The 24,410-nt window shown below is 37.9% G+C and overlaps 1 protein-coding gene across 2 annotated transcripts in view; it reads left to right on the forward strand.

The window, feature by feature from the left end:
* Positions 1–24,410, forward strand: part of VPS35L (VPS35 endosomal protein sorting factor like) — a 161,085-nt gene that overhangs the window by 78,345 nt on the left and 58,330 nt on the right. For both annotated transcript variants that reach the window (XM_028509359.2, XM_036021406.1), the window contains 5 exons: positions 15,454–15,500; positions 16,692–16,803; positions 17,314–17,430; positions 21,045–21,098; positions 24,211–24,291. In XM_028509359.2, the coding sequence (XP_028365160.1) occupies positions 15,454–15,500; positions 16,692–16,803; positions 17,314–17,430; positions 21,045–21,098; positions 24,211–24,291 (411 nt within the window). The remainder of the gene's footprint in view (positions 1–15,453; positions 15,501–16,691; positions 16,804–17,313; positions 17,431–21,044; positions 21,099–24,210; positions 24,292–24,410) is intronic.

Genomic DNA, 24,410 nt, shown 5'->3' on the forward strand with positions numbered 1-24,410 from the left:
CCATTGATCTATGTGTCTGTTTTTTTGCCAGTACCATGCTATTTTGATTACTAGTACTATAAATACAGTTTGCTCTCAGGTAGTGTGATTCTGCCAACTTTGTTCTACTTTCTTAGGATCACTGTTGCTATGTGGGACCTTTTGTGGTTCCATGTAAATGTTTGAAATATTTATTCTAGTTCTGTGAAATGCAACATTGGAATCTTGATAAGAAATGCATTGATTGATCTATAGACTTCTTTGAGTAGTATGGACATTTTAATGATGTTAATTTTTCCTATCCATGAATATGGTTTGTGATTCCACTTAACTTGTATCTTCTTAAATTTCTTTCTTCAGTGTCTTACAACTTTCTGAGTACAGATCTTTTCTATCCTTGGTTAGATTTATTCCTAGGTTTTTTATTCTTTTTGAAGCAAATGTGAATGAGATTGTTTTCTTGATTTCCCTTTCTGTTCATTATTGGTATATAAAAATGCAACTGATTTCTGGATATTAATTTTGTATCCTGCTACTTTGCTGAATTCATTTATTAATCTAGTAGATTCTTGGCAGAATGTTGGATTCTCTATAGTGTCATGTCATCTGGAAATAAAGATAGTTTTACTTCTTCCTTTCCAATTTGGATGCCTGCTATGTGTTCTTCTTGTCTGATTGCTAGGGCTGGGTTTTCTAGTACTATGTTGATAAGAGAGGTGGAAGTGGACATCTTGTCTTGTTTCAATCTTAAGGGTAATGCTTGTACTTTTTGCCCATTGAGTATGATGCTGGCAGTGTGTTTGTCATAATGACAGTATGTTAGGTACTAACAGTACCTAACAGTAGGTACTAATATACCAACAGGTATGTTCCCTCTGTTCTCACTTTGCTGAGAGTTTTTATTGTACATGCATGCTAGATTTTATCAAATGCTTTTTCTGCATCTATTGATAGAATTGTGTGTTAGACTACATTTTGTTTATGTGCTTTATCACATTTATTGATTGGTGAATGTTGACCTATCTTGCATTGCCAGAATAAATATCACTTGATCATGGTGTGTGATCTTTATGTGCTGCTGTATTTGATTTGCTAATATTTTGTTGAGGATTTTAGCATCTCTGTGCATCATAGAAATTGGCCTGTCATATATGTCTTTGTCTGGTTTTGGGATTAAGATAATGCTGGCCTGGTAAAATGAACTTGGGAGGTTTCTCTCCTCTTGAATTTTTTGAAATAGTTTGAGAAGGAGAGGTGAGGTATTAGTTTTTACTGGAATGTTTGGTAAAATTCACATGTGAAGCCATCTGGTTCAGTGATTGTTGGGAGTTTTTTGATCACTGCTTCAATTTCACTAGGTATAATCTGTGTATTCAGATTCTCTGATTCTTCTTGATTTAGTTTTGGAAGATTGTATGTTTCTCAGAATTTATCTATTATACAGTTTGTCCACTCTGTTGTTATATAGTTGTTCATAATACTTTCTTACAATCCTTTTAATTTTTGGTATTATTTATTTCTTATCTCTCCTTCGTGATTTTATGTACTTGGGTCCTCTTTTTTTCTTTTTCAGTCTGGTTAAAGGTTTATCAATCTTGTTTATCTTTTCAAATTACTAGCTCTTCGATTCATTGATATTTTGTATTGATTTTCTAGACTCTGTTTTGTACATTTATGCTCTAATATTTATTTTTATATGTTTTTAAATATATTTTATTGATTATGCTATTATAGTTGTCCCATTTTTTTCTTTCCTTTATGCCCATCCACCCCACACCCCTACTCCCACCTGGCCTTAGTTCATGTCCATGGGTCATAGATATAAGTTCTTTGGCTTCTCTACTTCCTATCGATTCTTAACCTCCCCCTGTCTATTTTGTACCTACCATTTATGCTTCTTACTCCCTGTACTTTTCCCCCATTCTACTTCCTCTTGTGATCTCCATTTCTGTGATTCTGTTCCTGTTTTAGTTGTTTGCTTAGTTTGCTTTTGTTTTTGTTAATTTTTAGATTCAGTTCCTGATAATTGTGAGTTTGTTGTCATTTTACTGTTCATATTTTTTATCATCTTCTGTTTCTTAGATATCTAAGTCTCTTTAACATTTCATATAATAAGGGCTTGGTGATGATGAACTCCTTTAACTTGACCTTATCTGGGAGGCACTTTGTCCGCTCTTCCATTCTAAATGATAGCTTTGCTGGATAGAGTAATCTTGGATATAGGTCCTTGGCTTTTAAGATTTTGAGTAGTTCTTTTCAGCCCCTTCTTGCCTGCAAGGTTTCTTTTGAGAAATCAGCTGAAAGTGATTTTATGGGTGCTCCTTTGTAGGTTACTCTCTTGTTTTGTCTTGCTGCTTTTAAGATTCTTTCCTTATCTTTGATCTTGGGTAATGTAATTATGATGTGATTTGGTGTGTGCTTCCTAGGGTCCAACAGGTTTTTACTTCCAGGGGTTTTGAGGCTTTATTTCCCCAGGCTGGAATCCTGGATTGCGCAGTCTGTCATGTATCCTGTTTGCCTCGCCACCCAGTCCACCAGCCTCTCAACCACCCTGGTTCTCTAGCCTGCTGCCTTGCTGTGAGTCCTCTCCACCCTGGCTGCCTGTCTCCGCTCCTCCTTACCAGCGTGAGTGAATGTTTCTTCTTTAACTCCTTGGTTGTCGGACTTCCATACAGTTCAATTTTCTGTTAGTTCTGGTGTTTTTGTTTTTAAATTTGTTGTTGTCCTTAAATTTGTGGTTGTCAGAGGAGGAACAGTGTGTCTCTACCTATGCCTCTATCTTGGCTGGAAGTCTCATTGTGGTTTTAATTTGGATTTCTCTGATGGCTAGTGATGCTGAGCATTTTCTCATATGTCTCTTGCCCTGTGTATGTCCTCCTTGGAGAAGTGTCTGTTTTTAACTGGGCTGTTTGTCTTCCTGGAGTGGAGTCGTGTGAGTTCTTTATATATTTTGGACATAAAACTCTTGTCCGAAGTATTGTTGGCAAATATATGTTTTCCCATACAGTTGGTTACCTTTTCATTTTGCTGATGTTTTCTTTAGCTGTGCAGATTCTTTTTATTTTGATGAAGTCTCATTTGTTTATTCTTTATATCCCTTGTTCTAGGGGTCATTTTGGTGAAAATAATGCTGTGTGGAGTATCTGAAATTTTCCTGTCGATGTTCTCCTCTAGGATGTCTATAGTGTCGTGACTTACATTTAAGTCTTTTATCCATCTTGATTTTATTCTTGGGTATGGTGTAAGTTGGTGATCGAGTTTAATTTTTTTGCATGTAGCTGCCCATATTTCCCCAAACCATTTGTTGAAGAGGCTATTTTTAACTCCATTTTATGCTTCTGCAACTTTTGACAAATATTGACCATAGAGACATGAGTTTATATCTGGGTTTTGTGTTATGTTCCATTGATCTATGTGTCTTTTCTTATACCAGTACCAGACTGCTTTGACTATATTGGACTTGTAATATAGTTTGATGTTAGGTATTGTTATCCCTCCTGCTTTGTTCTTTCACAATTACTGTGGCTATTTGAGGTCATTTATGGTTCCGTATACATTTTTTAAATCTTCTGTCTTTGAAATATGTAATTGGTATTTTAGTAGGGATTGAATTGAATCTGTAAATTACTTTGGGTAATACAGACATTTTGATGATGTTAATTCTTCCGATCCATGAACACAGTATATGTTTCCATTTGTTTGTGTCTTCCTTGACTTCTTTCTTCAGTGTTGTGTAGTTTTCTGTGTATAGGTCTTGTACATCCTTCGTTAGGTTTATTCCTAGGTATTTTATTTTTCTTGTTGCTATATCAAATGAGAATTTTTTCGATTTCTGCTTTTGATGTTTCATTGTTGGTATACAAAAATGCCTTTGATTTCTGGATATTGACTTTGTATCCCACTCTTTTGCCAAATTCATTTATTAGGTTGAGCAGTTTTTTTTGTTGAGTTTATAGGATTTTCTTTGTACACTATCATGTCATCTGCAAACAATGACAGTTTTGTTTCCCCCTTTCCAATTTGGATGCCTTTTATTTCCTTTTCTTGCCTGCTTGCTGTGGCTAGGACTTCCAATACTATGTTGAATAGAAGTGGTGAAAGTGGATATACCCTTGTTCTGTTTCTGATCTTAGTGTGAAACCTTTTAGTTTTTGCCCATTGAGTATGATGTTGGCTCTGTGTTTCTTGTATGTGGCCTTTATTATGTTGAGGTATGCTTCCTCTATTCTCCTTTGCTGAGTTGTTTTTTTTTTTTAATAATAAATGGGTACTATACCTTATCAAATGTTTTTTCTGCATCTTTTGATATGATCGTGTGATTTTCGTTCATTTTGTTTTTGTTTATATGAAGTATTACATTTATTGATTTGTGAATATTGTACCATCCTTGCATCCCTGGGAAGAGTCCCACTTGATCTTGGTGTATGACTTTTTTTTGTATTGCTCGATGTGGTTTGACAATGTTCTGTTGAGGATTTTAGGGTCTGTGTTCATCAGCAATATTGGCCTGTAGTTTTCTTTCTTTGTCATGTCTCTATCTGGTTTTGGGATGAGGATGTCCTCATTAAAAGACTTTGGGAATCTTCCCTCTTCTTGGATTTTTTACAGTAATAGTCTGAAAAGGATCAGGGTTAGCCATTCCTTAAATGTTTTGTAAAACTCCCCTGTGAAACCATACAATCCAGGGCTTATGTATGATGGGAGTTCTTTGATTACTGCTTCAACTTCATCAGTTAGTATCAGTGTGTTCAGGCTTTCTGCTTTTTGATTCAGTTTTGGAAGAATGTAATTTTCCAGAAATGTGTCCACTTCACCCACATGTTCACTCATGTTTTCAAATTTTTGGCATATAGTTGTTCGTAGTAATTCCTTACAGTCCTTTGTATTTCTGTGGTATCAGTTGTAATCTCTCCTCTTTCATTTCTGATTTTATTTATTTAGCTCCTGACTCCTTTTATTTTCTTGACGAATCTGCTTAAAAGTTTGTTGACTTTGTTTATCTTTTCAAAGAAACAGATTCTGGATTTATTGATATTTTGGATTGTTCTTATACTCTGTCATTTAATTCTGCTCTGATCTTGGTTATTTCCTCTCTTCAACTTGCTCTGGGCTTTGTTTGTTGTTTCTCCAGTTCTTGTAGAAGTAGGGTTCGGTTATTTTTTCAAAATGTTTCTATCTTTTTTAGGTAGCTCTGCATTGCTATGAACTTCCCTCTCAGGACCACCTTTGCTGTAGCCCATGAGTTTTGGTCTGTTATGTTTTCATTTTCATTTGTTTCCAGAAATGTTTTGATTTCTTCCTTGATCTTGTTCATTAATTGAGTGATTGTTTAATAGCATGCTATTCAAACTCCATGAGTTTGAGGGTTTTTGAGTTTTTTCCTTGAGGTTGGTTTTAGTTTCAGGCTTTTGTGGTCTGCAAAAATGCCTGATATAATTCCAGTTTTCTTGAATTTTTTGAGGTTTGTGTTTAGTCCTATCATGCAATCTCTCTTTGAAAATGTTCCATGTGCATTTGAAAAGAATGTGTATTTTGCTTCTTTGAGATAAGTCCATTTGGTTGAAGGCATTGTTCAGTGCCTAGGTATCCATGTTGATATTTTGTTTGGAAGATCTATCCATTTGTGATAGTGGGGTTTTAAAATCCCCTAGTGTAAGTGTGTTGTTGTTGATATCTTTCTTGAAGTCTTCCAAGATTTTCATTATTCGGATGTTCCTATGATGGGTGCATATATGTTTATAATGTTTATGTCTCCTTGATGCATCCTTCCCATGAGTATTATAAAGTGTCCTTCTGGGTCTCTTTTTATGGCCCTTGTTTTGAAGTCTATTTTCCCTGATATAAGTGTTGCTACCCCAGCTTTTTTTCTCTGTCCATTTGTTTGGAATATTTTTTCCAACCCTTCACTTTTAGTCTGTGTAGGTCTTTTGTTCTGAGGTGGCTCTCTTCTGGGCAGCACGTGTTCACATTTTGCTTTCTTATCCAATTGAGTCACCCTATGTCTTTTGATTGGAGCATTTAATCTGTTTACATTTAAGGTTATTATTGATAGGTACTTACTCATTTTCTGCCCTTTGTATCTGTGTTCCTCTAGTTCTCACTCTTTTTCTTCCTTTTTTAAAAGCAGTCCCTTTAGCATATCTTGCAGTTATGATTTGGAAGAGTTGTATTCTTTTCAGCCTTTTTGTCTGGGAAACTACTTATTTCACCTTCCATTTTAATTGAGAGCCTTGCCTTGTTTTTTATTACCTGGAATATTTGTTGCCATTCCCTTCTGGCTTATAGTGTTTCTGTTGAGAAATCAGTTTGTAGCCTCATAGAAGCTCCCATGTATGTCACTTCCTGTTTCTCCCTTGATGCCTTTAAGATTCTCTCTTTGTCTTGAAAACTTGGCATTTTAATTACGGCATTTTAATTATGATGTTTCTAGGAGTAGGCCTATTTTGGTTCATCTTGAATGGGACCCTGTGTGCTTTCTGAGCTGGCATGGCTTTCCCCATCTCCAGGTTAGGGAAGTTTTCTGTCATTATATTTTCTATCCCTTGCTCCTTTTCTTCTCCTTCTACATTCCTATGATTTGAATGTCACTGCATTTTATGTCCTTTAGTTCCCTTTAGCTATCTTCATATTTTTTTATCTTTTTTCATGCAGTTGCTCTACCTGAGTATTTCTTTCTACTTTGTCTTCCAGATCACAAATTTGGCCTCCTCCTTCATCCAGCCTGGTTGTAATTCCTTCTGGTGTACTTGTTATTTCAAATATTATATTCTTCATTTCTTCCTGGTTCTTGTTTATACTTTCTATTTCCTTTTCCATACTGCTGTAATTCCCAGTCAGTTCCTCGTAGTTGTCACTGAGTTCCTTGAGCATCCTTATAACCATTCTTTTGACTTTATGTCTGATGGTTTGCTTGCCTCCACTTCCTTTAGTTCTTTAACTGGGAAATCGTCCATTCCTTTTAGTTGCAGGTTTTTTCTTTATCTCCCCCTTTAAGTGACTCTTGTTGTTTGTTTCTGCAATTCTAGATGCTCTGTTTTCCCAGCTGTCTTTATAGGGTGAACTTCTGTGGTAAGGGTTCTTTGGGATTCAGTGATATGGTCTCTGATTTCCTTGTCTGGATGCTCTAGGGTTGCCCTTTCATTAGTTTCTGTTGGCTCTCTTGTTGTACTTAGGCTTTACCTGTTCGTGGTTCCTTTGTTGTTGGATTCTCCCCTCCAGCACGTTTATTGGTATTTGCAATGCTGACCTTGTCTTGTATGCTATTGTACAGGTGTTGGTTAACAAAGCAGCCTTAACAGACCACCAAACCTATGCCAGCAAAAAGAACCCCCTACCACATCAGTGGTCTGAACTTCAATAAAACTAAGATTAGTAAATATGAAGAGGGATGGAGGATATTACAAGATATGATAAAGGGAATATGAGATGACTAAAAGAGGGGGAAAATGTATTGTAAGCTGAAGGAGAATTGATAAGAGTTGGGATAGAATGAGGTGAAGAAATGGAGAGAACAAAATTTACAAGGTAAGTAAAACACAAAAGGACATTAGGAACAAAGGGATAAGAAGAGGGAAGAGTATACTATGAGGTCTGAAGTAAAATTGGAAAGATACTCGACCAACAGGAGCAAAACTGCAGAAAATTCACAGCAGGGTTGATAGTTGTGATAGCTGAATGAAGTTTAATAAAGGTGGAATGGGAATAAGAGTATTATAAAAAATCAGAAGTGAATATGAGATGTCTACAGTAAAGAAAAATGATTTTGAGAAGATGGGGGAAGTAAATGAATAAGAGTAAGGAGTAAAGTTATCCCATTGAAAGGGGGGGAAGGGAAAAAATAAGGGGACAGAAATCAACGAAATAAAATTCTTCACTTGTCAGAGGCAGGGGGAAGGTGAAATGGAAAGACAGCGGGAGAGTATTCTATGGGATTTAAAGTAGAAATAAGTAGTGAACAAATAGGAATTCCTTTGTAGAAGTGCAGCAGTAACTGATATTTCACCCAGTTAGCTACTGTTTGTAAAAGGTGAAAAGGAAATAAGTCTCTTATTAAAAGGGAAAAAAATGTGAAGTGACTTAAGAAAGGAGGATGCTTATGCAAAGATAGGTGGAGGAGATAGTGATAGTAAGGCATAGAAACTTGGCATAGTGTGAGAGAAAATACAGTTTACCACAATAGTAATAAAGCTGAAGAAGATGGTGAAATTGATTAAGACTTGGGAAGAGTGATTAAGACTTGAACTTTGTATAACAATAGTATGGTAAGAAATATATAATCTTAATAAAATGAATAAAAAATAAAAGACCATGTCTAGTGTGTCATTTGGAATATGAGTGAATTTAAAGAAAAAAATGAAAATGCAATATGAAAGGTTAAATAAAAAATCAAACAATAAAAACAAAACAGAAAATCTAAATAAATGGAAATAAAAGAACTTTAAAAAATGTAAGTTTTGATGGATATGAAAATGAATTTATCTTAGCTCTTGTTTATCTCCTTCTGACTTCTTTCTGAATCAGTCTCTGGTTTTCTCAAAGCTTCAGGTCTTATTGTCTTTCCCTGGAAAGAAAAACAAAAAAAAGGCTTCCTACTGATCTTAAACCTTCCAAGCAGGTTTCGCAGGCTTCCTGAAATGTGCAGGCAGAGGGGGACTGGGGTCAGTTTTTTTTTTCTCTCTCTCTCTCTTTCCTGTGGTTCCACAAGGATAGGCACATAGTCTAGACTACAGTAATCACAGGTGCCCAGTTTCTAGACCACACCCTCAGAGCACTGTGCGGCCCTCAATGTCTACTCTGTGCATTTGTGCTAGGCTGGCACTGATAATCCGCCTCATTTTGCAACCTTTTGATCAGTCCGTGAGGTGCACTGAGTGACGGCAAATCATTCCCACCCTGCTTCTTTGTTGGCCTGGTGGGTGCACCCTCATCTTGTTTATGTCTTTCATCTGTTCTTTTATACTTAAAGAAACGACTTTAATATCCTTTGTCTTACTGGATTAATGATGATGAACCTCTTGAGCTTTACCATATCTAGGAAACTCTTTATCTCTCCTTGTTTCTAAATAATAGCCTTTCTGGTTAGAATATCTTGGTTGTAGGTCTTTCCTTTTCATCACTTTGAATGTTTTTGTGCCTATCCCTTCTGGTCTGCAAAATATCTGTTGAGAAATCAGCTGACAGTTTTAGTTGACCTCCCTTATAAGCAACTAACTGCTTTTCTCTTGATGCTTTTAAGATTCTCTTTTTGTCCTTAACCTTTGACGTTTTGATTATTATCTGTGTTGGTATTGGCTTCTTTGGGTTCATCTTGTGTGGGACTCTCTACTTTTCCTAGGCTTGTATGTTTATTTTCTTTGCAAGGTTTAGGAAAGTGTTTAGTCATTATTTCTTCAAATAGGTTTTCAATTCCTTGCTTGCTCTCTCTTCTACTGCTGGTACCCCTATGATATGAATGTTAATATCCTTGATATTGTCTAAGAAGTCCCTTAAAACAATGCTGAGTATGTTTTTCTTTTTTCTTCTTACTGTTCTGATTGGGTATTTTCCACTATCTTGTCTTTTAGGTCACTGATTTGATGCGCTGCTTCATCTAATTTGTTACTGATTTCCTCAAGTGTATTTTTTTTTTTTTTCATTTCAGTTATTGTATTATTATTTTTGGCTGTTTCTTTATAGTTTCTGTTTCCTTTTTATGGTTTCTTGCTCTTTGTGAAATTCTCACTGAGTCCATCTGTTCTTCCCCTAAGTTCATTAGCATCCTTCTAACCAGTGCTTTGAACTCTGTGGTAGATAGCTTGTCTCCATTTTGTTTAATTCTTTTTCTAGAGTTTTGTCCTTCTTTAGTCATTTGGGACTTTTTTTTTAATCTCCTTATTTTGGCTATCTCCTTCTGTTTGCACGTGGTGGGTAGGGCTTTTGCATCTCCCAGTTTGTCTTGGTAGGGTGGTCTTTGGTACATTAGAAGGTGTTCTGTGAGAAAATGTCCAGTGTCACAGTCTTCCTGATCACCTGAGCTCATGTTCATGCTCATGTTCCAGGGATGTCCCTCTTATGGGTTGTTTCCACCCTCCCTTTTTACTTGGGCCTCAATTGCTATTGGCACATCTGTGGGTATGGTTGATCCTCAGGTTGACTGGCTGTGAGGTATGGCTGAGGCTACAGCAGACATGCTGTTAGGTTGGGACTGACTCCATAAGCTGGCCAGATGAGCTAGTTAGCAGGTTGGGTCTTAGGGAACCAGCAAAGTGGGGTGAAGGGTGTTCGTAGAGATTTAGCTCTTTCCTGTGCCAGACTGGCTAGGTGAAAGTACAGCTGAACAAGGGAACAGTGGTGTTTTGGGGTGCTTTTGTCCCCAGAGAGAGTTGCCCCAATTTTTGCCCCTACTGCCCTCCCCCTGAACTTAGTCAATTTTGTTCTTCTCCATATGTCCTGTGTGCCTTTTGAGCTGGTGTCCATGCCCTGGAGCTTAGAGTGTGTGAGTTTTTGTGATGGCCCATTAAGAGTGCACATCTTAGTCTTCCACAGCCCTTTGTTTTTCTTGTATTAACATAACTAGTTTTCACAGCCACATGTGGGGACTCCTCTTCCCAGTACTGATGCTTTGGGCTGGGGACATTGGGGTGGGGGTGGATCCTCTTGCTCTTCTGGGATGTCTGCAGCCCAGACATCCCTCCCTACTCTTATTACCTCACTGTGGGTATGGGACTTGCCTGTTCTGTGGCTCTGCCCCTCCTAACAATCTTAATGTGACTTCTTTATATCCTTATAGTTATAAGAATTCTGTCCAGCTGGTCTGTGGGTGCTTCTCACTGATAGCTGTTGTATAATTTAGTTGTAATTTGCTGTGATCATGGGAGGAGCTGAGCATAGAGTTTCCTACTTAGCCATCCTGACCAGATGTCTCACAAGTGTGCTTTTTCAAATTAGGAAAAACTCCTAGAGAAATAAACAAAATTAAAAATTTATTTTAATGCCTGGGGTGTATAATTTCTTTTTATTCACATTGAAATATTTTTATTCTTTTGAGACTTGAGCAATATTAACTCTGAATTGGGGGAAGGGGTATTAATTCTTAAGATTAGTTTATGATTCCCCTCCCCCCTTTTTTTCTGCTTTATTTATAAAATTAAGAATAAAAAGGTGTTGTGCATGTTATTTAATGCTCATTTTCATTAGACAGGATTTATAAATAGTAATTGGAAGATTTTTTAATAAAAGCAGAAGTATAAAAATGTGAGCAGCCTGGGCTGCATATGAGTTAATCTTGGTTTAGAAAATAGAAATGCAATGCTGCTCCAATTTATTTTTTCTTTACCTTTACTTTTCAAGTGGGTATAGAACCCTCATCTGAAGATAATCTTTAGAATTCAGTAGTTAAATATATTTTAAGTATTGTGAGTTTTTTCTTTAACTTTTTTTAAAAGATTTTAATTATTTTTATAAAGAAGGAAAGGGAGAGAGAAAGAGAGGGAGAGAAACATTAGTGTATGATTGCCTCTTGTGTCCCCCTACTAGGGACTGGGCCTGCCCTGACTGGGATCGAGCCAGTGACCCTTTGGTTTGCCAGCATTCAATCCACTGAGCCACATGAGCCAGGGCATAAAATTCAGTAGTTAAATATGATGATTGGTTCTACAAATCCATATGAATGAAACATCAGAAAGGCAAAGCCTTTTCTTTCACTATAATGAGTGAATGTAAACCCTGCTGAAATAGTCTAGGTAATTGTATTATAGCAATGTCAGTTTCCTTGCTTTAATAGTGCACTATATTCATTAAAGCTATAACCTTTGGGGGAAGCTGGCTAATGAGTACCCATGACCTCTCTGATACTTTTGCAATTTCTTATGAGTCTATAAATGGTTTAAAATAAAAAGCTTTTAAAAATCCATCCTTTAGGAGCAACTTGAAGAGCTGTGTTATATTATTGATGTGAATTCTTTTTTTTTAAATATGTTTTATTGATTATGCTATTACAGTTGTCCCATTTCCCCCCTTCTCTCCCCTCCACCCTGTACCCCCCTCCCACCCACATTTCATGTCCATGTGTCATACTTATGAGTTCTTTAGTGTCTACATTTCCCGTACTATTCTTGCCCTCTCCCTATCTATTTTCAACCTACATTCTATGCTACTTATTCTCTATACTTTTTCCCCCCTCTCTCCTCCTCCCACCCCCCTGCTGCTAACCCTCCATGTGCCCTCCATTTCTGTGGTTCTATTCCTGTTCTAATTGTTTACTTAGTTTCTTTTGGTTTTGCTTTAGGTGTGGTTGTTAATATTTGTGAGTTTGCTGTCCTTTTACTATACATGTCTTTTCTTTATCTTCTTTTCTTAGATAAGTCCCTTTAGCATTTCATAAAATAAGGGCTTGGTGATGATGAACTCCTTTAACTTGACCTTATCTGAGAAGCACTTTGTCTGCCCTTCCATTCTAAATGAGAGCTTTGCTGGATAGAGCAATCTGGGATGTAGGTCCTTGTCTTTCATGACTTGGAATATTTCTTTCCAGCCCCTTCTTGCCTGTAAGGTCTCTTTGGAGAAATCAGCTGACAGTCTGATGGGAACTCCTTTGTAGGTGACTGTCCCCTTACCTCTTGCTGCTTCTAGGATTCTCTCCTTCGTTTTTACCTTGGCTAATGTAATTATGATGTGCCTTGGTGTGTTTCTTCTTGGGTCCAACTTCTTTGGGGCTCTCTGAGCTTCTTGGATTTCTTGGAAGACTGTTCCCTTTGCCAGATTGGGGAAGTTCTCCTTTATTATTTGTTCATGTGAATTCTTTAGTCATTAAATATAATGAGGTAGATTTGTGTGTACTAACATGGGAGGAGCAAGGCCTGTGCTAGATTCTTGAGTAAAAAAGGCAAGTTGTAGCCCAATATGTATCACTCTCCATTTTTGTAAAAGAACAATGTAAATCATGTTTTTACAACAAAAGCTATGTATTCACAGGGTACAGGCACAGGTTTAGAAAGATGAATACCACAATGTTAACATTGGTGACCCCTAGGAAGTAGGAGCAGGGAGGGAGGGTATTCACATCGTATTTGATGCACAGAAATATTGTTTGAACTTTTGTCCGTAAGCATTTTTTATTTTTATATTTTTTTAAAAATTAAATATACAAATAAAGGACATGCAGGAGCCTAATGAATCTTCTAGTTCTTCTGTGTATCTGCAAACCAGTATGCTGAGTTGCAAATTTTTCAGTGTATTCTCTCAGCCAAAAAGACTTGTTTCTATCTCGGTCTGGTTTGAACTGTTGTTTACTTTGTTTTTGCCAAAGATAATCAATCCCGTTACTGCTCAGAAAAAAACTAATAATCTCTAAGAGACCTGCCTGAGATCCATAATATTTGGCTCCCTGGACTCTTCTAAGTATTCCTATATGACAACAAAACTTTTTTGTTTTTAAGTTAAATTCTTGGAAGTACAATGTTTTTAATGTGTTTATTTCTTGTAAAAAAAAAAAAAAAGAACATTTTAAGCATTTGTTTGTCTAATGGCCAGAATATTTTGTCCATATGTTGGCATCTGCCCTAGTTCATCTTTTCAGAGGTGGTGAAGACGTCTCGTTCATTTACGAATGTTTTGTGTGTGTGTGCATGTTTGTGCACTCACGGGTATGAGAGAACAAGCCACAGGAGGGCGTGGGTTTCTGTCTCATTTCCTTACTGCCCTGTCCTAGTGCCTACCATAGTAGCTGGTACATTAAAATTTTCCCATGAGTGATTATTTTATTTGTGTGTGTTGGGAGTTATCAGTGTGATAATTATACACAGTATCTCTTCTCAGTCTTTTATAGGAACCACCTTGATAATGATCTTTAAGTATGACTTTTCAAATATAAATAATGAGTGGGCTAGGGAAGCCATTTGTGACATCAGCAATTCTATCATCAGTAGTTTTATCATTAGCTGAGGTGCTTGTGCCTGCAAGGAACAAGCAAAAATAATTCAATGTGTTCTCTTGAATAAGAAGTGCAGGCCCTGGGCCAGCCAGGTTATGTCCATCTGTCTGTTTTGCTGTCCAGATAGCAGCAAAGTGACTGAAGCCATTTCAGGCATCATGTTCCTTTTTCTGACATGGCTGCATCCAGAGGCAGAAAGATGGGAGTCTCTAGTTCCTTGGTTTTCTGTGTAAGAACAAGGACATCTTTCCTTGAAGCCCCTGTCACAGCAGCTAGAAATGGGTTATGTGTCAATGTCTAAATCTACCAATGGTGGGGGAATGAGACCACTGTGATTGCTTTGTACCTTTATTTTTTGCCTAGTCTGTTTGGGCTGCCCTAGTTCACCTAGGGCTGCAGTAACAAAATACCACAAATTGGGTGACTTATAAACAACACATTTACTTTTCACAGTTCTGGAGGTTGAGAAATCTAAGATCAAGATGTTGTCAGTGTTTGGTAAGGGCACACATCCTACTTCATAGATCGCTATCTTTTTCCTGTGTCCCTACGTGGCAAAAGAGACAAAGGAACTTTTTTGGGTCACATTTATAAGGGCACAATTATCTTTATGAGAGCTCCATCCTCATTGTCTAATTACCTCTCAAAGACTCTACCTTCTGATACTTTGGCAGTTAGGTGACCATTCAGACCATAGCAGGCTGTCACAACAGACTGGGTGGCTTAAACAACAGAAATTTATTTTCTCACAGTTATGGAGGCTAAAATTCCAAGAACAAGGTGCCAGCAGGGTTGGTTTCTGATGAGGCTTTTCTGCTTGGCTTGTAGACCTTCTTTTTCTCACTGTGTCCTTACATGGTGTTTCCTGTGTACATGTGACTTCCTGATCATTTTTCCTTTTCTTATCAGGATACTGGTCCTATTGGATTAGGACCCCATTGTTACGACCTTCTAATATTAATTACCTCTTTAAAAGCCCTGTCTCCAAACATGGCCACATTTGGGGTTAGGACTTCAACTATGAATGGAAGTAGTGGGACATAATTTGGTCCATAACAGGACCCAACCAGATTATTTTTGGACAGGGACAGAAATATGAATAAAATCAGAGCTTTTGGGTGGTAGTACTAACACTATTTCCAAAGCCAGCTATCACCTTGATTACTCAGGCAACATAGAGGGACCCTGGAAAGGCATCTGTCATCATCCTTTAGTAGCCCTGCAGGGAGGATGGTACCACCTATATCATCTGCTTAAGGAAGCCCAAGGCTTAATGAAGTCAGATTACTGACTCAAGGTCTTGCTGTTGGTAGCTGGTAAGACAGTATTTGAACCTAAGTGTGCATGTTGCCAGGGTTCCAGCTCTTAACCACTCGCTATATGAAATATGAGAAAGAATACACTTTTTCCTTCCCATTCTCCTCATCTCTGCCAGGCAGTGAGAATTGTGGAAATGGGCATGAGGCTACATTTATTTTAGAGTATTATCTTGGAAATCTCTTCGTGAGAAGTTTGTTTTAGGTTCTCCAACCTGATGATTTTTTATTATTTTTTAAAATTATTAGGCTCTGCTAACTGAGATGATGGAGCGATGCAAAAAGCTAGGAAACAAGTGAGTATTTTAAAATTCATAAGTCATGAGTTGGAAATGGAGTTGGGTCCTGTTTTTTGACATGGACATGCATATGTGGGCAAGAGGGCCAACAAAGGGATAGGACAGCATGGAGGTCAAAAAGCTGGCATCCAGTGGCCTGCCTTCAGATTCCTGAGTCTATTCTCTCTTAGCTTTGTGAATTTGGATTACTTACTTGACATCTCTGTGCCCCATTTCTCCTTATTTGTAAAATGGGTTTAATAATTAATAGTCCTTTCCTCATGGGGCTGTGATGAAAATGAACTCTTATCTTCCTGTCTCTCTCTTTGGTGGTAGATATCTCTAAGTCACTATGTCCCTAGGTCCCAGGACAGTTCTTTTCGTAAGAGAGGTGGATGGATATATGTTTGCAGCTTGGATCAATATTATTACTTAATTTTTAGTTTTATTCATATACCAGCCTATTGAAGGTTCAGTTCACTTTTGTTTAAATGGATTCAATTGCCTTCTTATTTACCTGTCCATCCAACCATCCACCAATTTACCCATTGATCCTTTCATCAAGTCAATTTAACATTTATGAAGTTTCCAATATGCACAAGACACTATATTAGTCTCTAGAGCAGGGGTATCAAACTCATTTTCACCAGGGGCCACATCAGCCTCACGGCTGCCTTCAAAGGGCTGAATGTTATTTTAGGACTGTATAAATGTAACTACTCCTTAACAGTTAAACAAGAGCTTGGTGCTGCCACTGGGTAGAAACAGGTGCCCAGCTAGATAAAAAAAGGTAGACGGCCCCTGGACCTTGTGTTTGCCACCTGTGCTCTAGAGGTTGTCTGTTTATTCTAGTGTTGCTGGGGTTTTTTCCCCAACCTTTAAAAAAGGACTGTCAGTCATGCTTCCCAGCAGCACAGGTTCTAAAATTAAAGTGACTTTTTAAAAAAGATTTTAGTTTTATTTATTTTTAGAGAGAGGGGAATGGTAGGAGAAAGAGAAGGAGAGAAAAAAACATCAATGCGTGGTTGCCTCTCACGTTCCCCTCACTGGGGACCTGGCCTACAACCCAGGCATGTGCCCTGACTGGGAATAAAACCAGTGACCCTTTGGTTTGCAGGTTGGCACTCAATCCACTGAGCCATGCCAGCCAGGGCTAAAGTGACTTTCTTAACAGGGAGCTCTGCTGATGTGGGCATGTGTGTCTTTCAGTGCCTTGCTGTTAAATTCTGTGATGTCTGCTTTCCGGGCCGAGTTCATCGCCACCAGGTCCATAGATTTCATTGGCATGATTAAAGAGTGCAATGAGGCTGGCTTCCCTAAGGTAGGCTCTTGACTTAATGCTCAACAGGAGGACAAATAGGCAGTATTTACCTGATATCTCCTGAGGTAGAGAGCCTGGTTTTAGAGCAGCTTGGGCCAACAGGAATACAAGATAGGAATAGGAAGGAAGATGAGTCTGAGATTGAGATTGTTAGACAAACATAATTGCTGCATGTCAGGTCTCTTGCATGAATCCTAAATCTGTACAGTTAGCTCACTGTGAAGTATTTAGAAAAGAATTTGGTCTTACATATCTAAAAATATATCTTCACTCATTATTTATAAAAAACTTCATCCAGCAGGATGTTATGACCCACAAATTAGACCAGTACAACGAGCCAGCTCTTTATTTTTCCTTATCTGTTTACCTTGTGAAGGTTTGTGGTAGAATTTCAGAAAGAAGTTGTTGGAAGATTAGCCCTGTGATGAGCTCAGTGTGACAGCCTTAAGCCCGAAGTTGTTCTGATTTTAAATGATCTCCAATATCATAATGGTTTTGTATTTTTCTTAGCATCTTCTCTTTCGCTCACTGGGGTTAAACTTGGCCTTGGCTGATCCTCCTGAGGGTGATCGACTTCAGATTCTCAATGAAGCTTGGAAAGTTATTACTAAATTGAAGAATCCACAGGTGGGTGACCGTTCTGACCTTACATTGATTTCTTTTTGTCCAAGTTATGCAGTATATGCTTTCTTTTTAAAAAATTACCTAGGTAATTGTACCTATGTTTTTTATTTTTAAGAAATCAACTTCTTCAGTTGTATTATTTGTTAACCTATAGTGGAGAACTGATAGCTTTAAAGATGTATTTCTCTGATTTTTGTATCTCAATTATTTCTTATTCTTAAGGCCCCAAGATGCACTAAGAGAGCAAAATTATAAATATTTGAAACTTTTAAAGACCTGTAACTTTGCAAACAACATCTAAAATGCAGCAGTCTGTAGTGTTTGGATTTGAATGTAGCAGCCTAGTAGGATATTGTTAAACTAAGGTCAGTCAGTAGTCATGCCAGTAATTAGCAAAAGGGAATTCTCATTTTTGTCCCTTGAATGAAGACAGCTGAAACCTCTTTTTCCCCATACTTAGGCACAGGAAGTCTTGAGAAGACAGACCAACTGATGTCAGTGCTATAATGCATGCAGTAACAGCCATCATGTTGTAGGTTTGGTTTTGTAAAAGCCTCACTGTTTTTATAGGCAACATGCCAGCAATTTATGGGGTTTTTGGTAGGGAAAGATTGTATTGGCTGTCTTTGTGGCTGCAGATCCAGCTGGATAAAACTTCACCATACCCTACACTGTTACTCTGCTGCTAATAGCATATCTTAGTCTAGTCAGACTGCTATAACAGAATATGACATACCTGGATGCCTTATAAACAACAAATTTATTTCTCATAGTACTGGAGGATGAAGTCTGAGATCAGGGTGCCAGCATGGTTGGATTCTGGTGAGGACCCTCTTCTGGACTGCAGACTGCTAGCTTCCTCCCCTTACATGGCAGAAAGGGAGTGAGAGAGTTCTCTGGAGTCATCAGTGTACCACCTCTATTCTTGAGGACTCAATCCTAATGGCCTGATCACCTCCTAAAGGCTCTACCTCCTAAAACCATCACATAGGGCGTTAGGATTTTAGCATATACATTTTGGGGGGACCACAAACATTTGGTCTGTAACATAGCACATAACTGAATATAGATATGTAGCATTTGATACAGTCATTTATCAAGAGGGAAATATTAAAATGATCTCAATTTAAACCACTTGCTAATCACCATATTTACAATAGTATATTGAGGATAGTGGTATAATTTAGAAAAATTAGAAACAATTACAAAATTGTTTATCTAGGTTAGGTTTAGCAAAAATCTCACTAAATACCATCTGTTGGAATTTTTTATTTAATGTAATTCTGATTGACTAAATAAAACAGCTTATTAAGTATATTTAAATAAGAAACCTCTGAACTTATGGTGCCTGTAGTTCAGTGTTTCAAAGCAACCTCGCGTCAAAAGCCTGTATTAGCAGTATTCTCCAGTCTTTAACTTCACATTTACCTTAGCATTCTAATTAGACCTTAGAATGTTCCTGGCTGTCTTGTGTGAGAGAGATAACTGGTTTCTCCAGAAACATTAAAATAAAGAACAAACTGACAGTAACCAGAAGAGAGGGAGGAGGAGATAATAAGGGAAAGAAGGGAAAGGGTCGTCAAGGAATATGTATAAGGGACCCATGGACAAAGCCAAAGGGGGAAGGATTAAGGGTAGGGAGTGTGTATGTCTATGTTTGGGGGGAATGGTGGGGGTAAAATGGAGACATCTGTACTTGAACAACACAATTAAATAAAAAAAAACAATATCTGTTTTTTGACCTTTATAAACTCATGTGTTAGTCTGTATAAATATTAAAAGCCGTATACCATGTGGTATGGTGATTGCTGTAATTGAATGTGTGAATACAATGGTTCTTGAATACAGATATACTAAAAAAAAATAATATTCAATTCTTTGAGACATAAAAATGTCTCAGTCTCAATCCACCGGGGTGGGTGAGGTGGGGGAAAATGGTACTGGGAAAATGGAGGCAACTGTGCTTGAACAACAATTTAAAAAAAGAGAGAGAGCTGGATTCTCCATTTCATCTTTCTTTTCCTTAAAGAGGAAAACAGGTACTTGCAGACTGTATTATTCCTTGGCTGTTTTTTTTCTCCATTTGAATGTGTCCCAGAGTAGAGCAAGCAGTGTTAACAAGTTGGTCATTGGCATTTCTGTACCCATCTCATTGCTTCTTCGTGGGTACCTCTCGTACTTGGATGTAAAACAGAATTTCTTACTGGAAACCTCTATGCTTTCCTAACCTTTATACAACATATACACGTGACCCCTCTGTAGGGCAAATGGTTTATTTTTTAAAGGCAGGCAACCTATATTTTCTTAGAACATGCAAAAATCACATTTTAGGCAAAACTGAAGTCTTCAGCCAGATGTGCCATCAGTTTCTTCACTGAGGTGTGGTGAGGACCTCCCCACTGTTACTATGATGCTTTTGAGCTTCCCAGTTTTTGTTTGTTTGTTTGTTTTATCCTGGCTGAGGTAGCAGTTCTAGAATGAAATCTAATTAGTTTTGTCAACCAAAGTTTGTTGGTGTCAATTCAACACCAAAAGGAATCCCCAGTAGGTATAGTGAAGAAGGAAACTCTTCAGTGCAAACGGCTCAATTGTGATACAGCACAGCTGTGGAAACAGCATCTTGCCTGTTTGATAGCCCTGGGGCCAGGCGTCTCTCTGGCTGAACAGTTTTGCTGTGTTCCCTGCTGGTCTCCTTCTCTTTGTTCAAGTGAAGTATCTTCCATGTTCCATCTTTAGTGTTTCATCTACTTGGGAAATGTAGTCTTCAGTGTTTGGTGGAAAGAGAAAGTGCACTCCCAGACTCAGGGGAAGCTGGAATATATGGACAGAAGTCCCCAACCCTGGTCCCTGATTGGTCTGTCCTTAGGTGAATGAGGACTCCAGATTCTTGCTGTTTGGTCCACACAGCTCTATGCTGATAGGTTAGAATGGAGCCACACTGGTGGACTGGAGCTGCACAGGTCTGAGTGGGTTAGGAAAGCCTCAGTCCTATTGGTTGAAATAGGATTCCTAGAACTTTTTTATGAAAGGCTGGCTCAGATGGCAGGAACACAGTGCAGGCAGGCAGTTCAATGCAGGCTTCTTCCTGAAGTGCAGTTTGTGTGAGAGGCCCCTGTGTAGAAATAGCTGCTAGGCTCTGTTTTTTAAATTTGAGCTCAGTTAGCCACCAGGAACCCTGCTTAGTAGGTATCTTCTTTCTCACAGTTCAGTTTCAAGCAATTTAAGTTTTTATTTAACTTACTTCTCATGGTAAAATACAGGGTCTGGCACAAATAAAGCCCCTTCTTTATTACAAAATCATAAGCATGTGATTCTGTAACATAATATCATACTCAAGCACACCATATGACATTTTAGGTGAAATGTTCAAATTAAAACTATAAATTATTACACCCATATTATTACCCTACCAACCACACTCAAGCAGGCCTTTCTTCTGCCAGACTCTGTATATCAGTGGGCCAGAGTTTTCTACAGAGGAACCACTCTTGAAATTCCTGTCAATTGTTAGTTCTTTTAATTGTCACAGCCCTTGAAGGGATTTGTACATGATGAGCTTCTGCCATAAGGTCAACTGTGGTGTTCTTATTGTAGACATTTTTATTTGTTCTTTGTAGGACTACATTAATTGTGCTGAAGTGTGGACAGAGTACACCTGCAAGCATTTCACGGTATGTGTGGCTGTGGTATTGTTTTAGAAAGAATTACATTTGTTTAATGTTTTTAATAGTGAATACATCTAACTTAGACATTTTACAATAGTAACTACTCTTAATTCAGAAAAAGTTCATCCTTCATTGTATAGTGTGACAGAGCATTAGTGTGTGTGCTATGACAAAAGTGTTCCCATGTAAATTTGGGAAATGCTGCATTGTGTAAAAATTAAGCGTTTTTTTTCTACTATAAAATATGTTAGATGTTTATGTGCTAAAATGTACTGTCACTTTCCATGGGGTCTAGTAAGCAGCATTTCCCAAACATACTTGACTTGCATGTAATTATTTCTAAGTACACAAAGACATTTCTTTCCCAAGGGCCAGACTACAACCCCAGTTTGGGAAATAAGGGGCTTGTCAAAGAACAGAGATTTTAGAAACAGGTAGATCTGGATTCAAATCCTATTTCCAGAGTTATTTGTTTTAAACAATTTAAAAAAATTCAAGTGTAGCAAGCATGCAGAAACATTATGTTTGCTGCCTAGTGAATCTTCACAAAATTCACCCATGTAATCATGGTCCAGATTAAGTAATAAGAAATAACTTTTCCCCACTCCTCAAAGTCCTTTGTGGTCCCCTTGTACTCATAGCTTCCAGCCTTTGGAAGTTAAAGGAAACCACCATTCTGGCCTCTAACTCCAGAAATTGGTTTTACCTCATTTTGAGCATTGTATAAATGTAGTTCTGTTGATTTTCTTTCCTTTTTCTAGTTTTTGTTTTATGTATTATAGAAATTTCAAACTTACCTCTTTTAAATTCATCACCCAGAAGTGATCATCTTATGACGCCTTGTTTATGTCCTTATTCCTTCTCCTGGATTATTTTGAAGTAAATCTCAGACATTGTATTTAATCTGTCAGTATTTCAGGACACATCTTACCTATAAAATATAAAAATTCCTTTTTCTAAAGCAAAATCCCAATACATTAATCTAAAAAAGTTAATAATGCTTTAATGTCATTAAAAATTAGTTCAATGTTCAGAGTTCCCCAGTTGTCTTAGAAGTTTTTTATACTTTCTTTGTTCAGTTAGGATTGAAATAAGGTTCATACATTTCAGTAGACTTCTTAGGATTCTTCTAATCTGTAAGTTCTCTCTCCATCTTTCTCTTTTCTTCCTCCTTCCCTCTCCCCCCACCCCCTTTTTTTTTCCTGTGTAATATATTTGTTGAAGAAACTGGATCATTTGTCCTGTAGTTTCCCAGTCTGGATTGGCTAGTTGCATGCCTTGGTGGCATTCAGCATGTTCCTCTGCTCTTTAGTATTTCCTATAAATCAGCAGTTAGTTCATATAAGTTGTCTTTTTTGGCACCATGGGTGGTGTGGTGTTTTTCCTGGGATGTTCATGCCTTCCTTTTGTCTCTTGATGAAGTGAGCAGCCATTGATGCTCAAGCATATCAGTTTAACAGAGGTTGCAAAATGGTGATATTCAGAGTTATCATTTATCTGTTGTCTGGGATACTTATATAAAGAGAGACTCCTTTCACTAGGTATTTAATTATCCTGAGATACAGTTTCTACAGAAAAGGCAGTATTGCTTCTCAGTTTTGTCTGTTATTTACTTGTTTTTAGAATAAGAATTCAGCTCTCCCCAAATCTCCAGAGGTGACCCATGAGTTGTAGTTGCTCTTGGTGTCATTAGCAACTAATGGATTTAAACATATTTGAATTTTATTATTCTTACTGGTGACCAGTTGTCCCACTTTGGTCCAGTTGTTACCTTTTCAGGTTGGTTCCAGAGCCCTCAGACATGCTCTGTTGTTTTTATATCGTCCTTGCTTTCTAAGGTGTTTCACCTCCTTTGTATATTTCTTATTCAAGATTCAGAATCAGCACATTCTCCAAGGAACTCTGGGTCCTTTCAGTATGTTGTCAGGTGATTTTTTTTCTTTTCTTTATTTTTTTTTCGCTGTGTGACCCTGGCTAAGTCATTTAACTTCTCTGAGCCGCTGCTTCCTCAGCTGTAGAGTGGGAATAATGATGTGCATGCTGGTGAATTTAATGAGCACTAAACAAGAGAGTAAATATAATGGCAACTATTTAGATAACATATGCTATGTGCCAGGAAATTTACCTGTAAGCCACACAGCCTCGGAGCCACCTTGCCAAGAGGCATCAATGCTTCTGTTATCTAGACTTTTTCCCTAAAGGGCCAGATAGTAAATATTTGAGGGTTTTATAGACCATATTATCTCCACCTCTGCCATTGCAGCATGAAAACAGACAGAGACAATATGTGAGTAAGCACAGTTGTGTGCCAGTAAGCTTTATTTATGCCCACTGAAATTTGAATCTCCCATAATTTTTATTCTTCTTAAAGATTTTATTTATTTATTTTTAGACAGCGAAGAAGGAGGGGAGAGAGAGAGGGAGAGTGACACCAGTGTGTGGTTGCCTCTTATGTGCCATACAGGGGAACGTGGCTTACAACCCAGGCATGTGCCCTGACTCGGAATTGAACCAGCAACCCTTTGGTTTGCAGGCTGCCTCTCAATCCACCAAGCCACTCCAGCCAGTGCTGAATCTCCTATAATTTTTAATGTCATGAAGTGATACTGTGTTTTTGCTTTGTAAAAACCACTCCTAGCCCTCAGGCTGTATAAAAATAGGCATTGGGCTGGATTTGGGCTGTGGTTGGCTGACCCCTGTTACAGATGACAAAAGTAAAGTGAGCATTGAGTTACCTGGCTTACAGGGGGCAAGTCTGTGCTCTTTATGACAATGTTGCTGCTCTCTGCAGCATCTGGGGATGGATCTGGGGACAGGTGGACAGAAAGTGGCATGGATGATTTTACCAGTGCTTAGGGAAAATAGTGACATTATAATGCTCCAGAATCTTTGAGAATGGTGTTTCAGTCCTGACTTGGTGTGGACATAGTCACTTTTAGGGCTATAATATGGGTGGTATTTTTCCCCTTATAATATTTTCAGCAGAATAGAATATTTAAAACTATTTTCTTGAAAATGTGTGCTGTATTCTGAAAGTGTTAGTTCTTTTCCCCCAGAAGAATGGTCGATGACTACCATTCAGTATCTAATCGAGGTTGCATTCATTTTCTGCATGTAGAAACGAGAGGTGAATACTGTTTTGGCCGATGTCATCAAGCATATGACTCCAGATCGTGCATTTGAAGACTCCTACCCTCAGGTAACAGATTTGCATTTGCCATTTCCTTACTGTTGGGAATTTTATTCTGTTGAATTAAATTGGCATGTTGCATGGGGCAGATCATAAATTCAGATAATCCTGGGTTTGAATCCTAGAGT

Source organism: Phyllostomus discolor, chromosome 3, assembly GCF_004126475.2.
Source record: "Phyllostomus discolor isolate MPI-MPIP mPhyDis1 chromosome 3, mPhyDis1.pri.v3, whole genome shotgun sequence".
NCBI classification, from domain to species: domain Eukaryota; kingdom Metazoa; phylum Chordata; class Mammalia; order Chiroptera; family Phyllostomidae; genus Phyllostomus; species Phyllostomus discolor.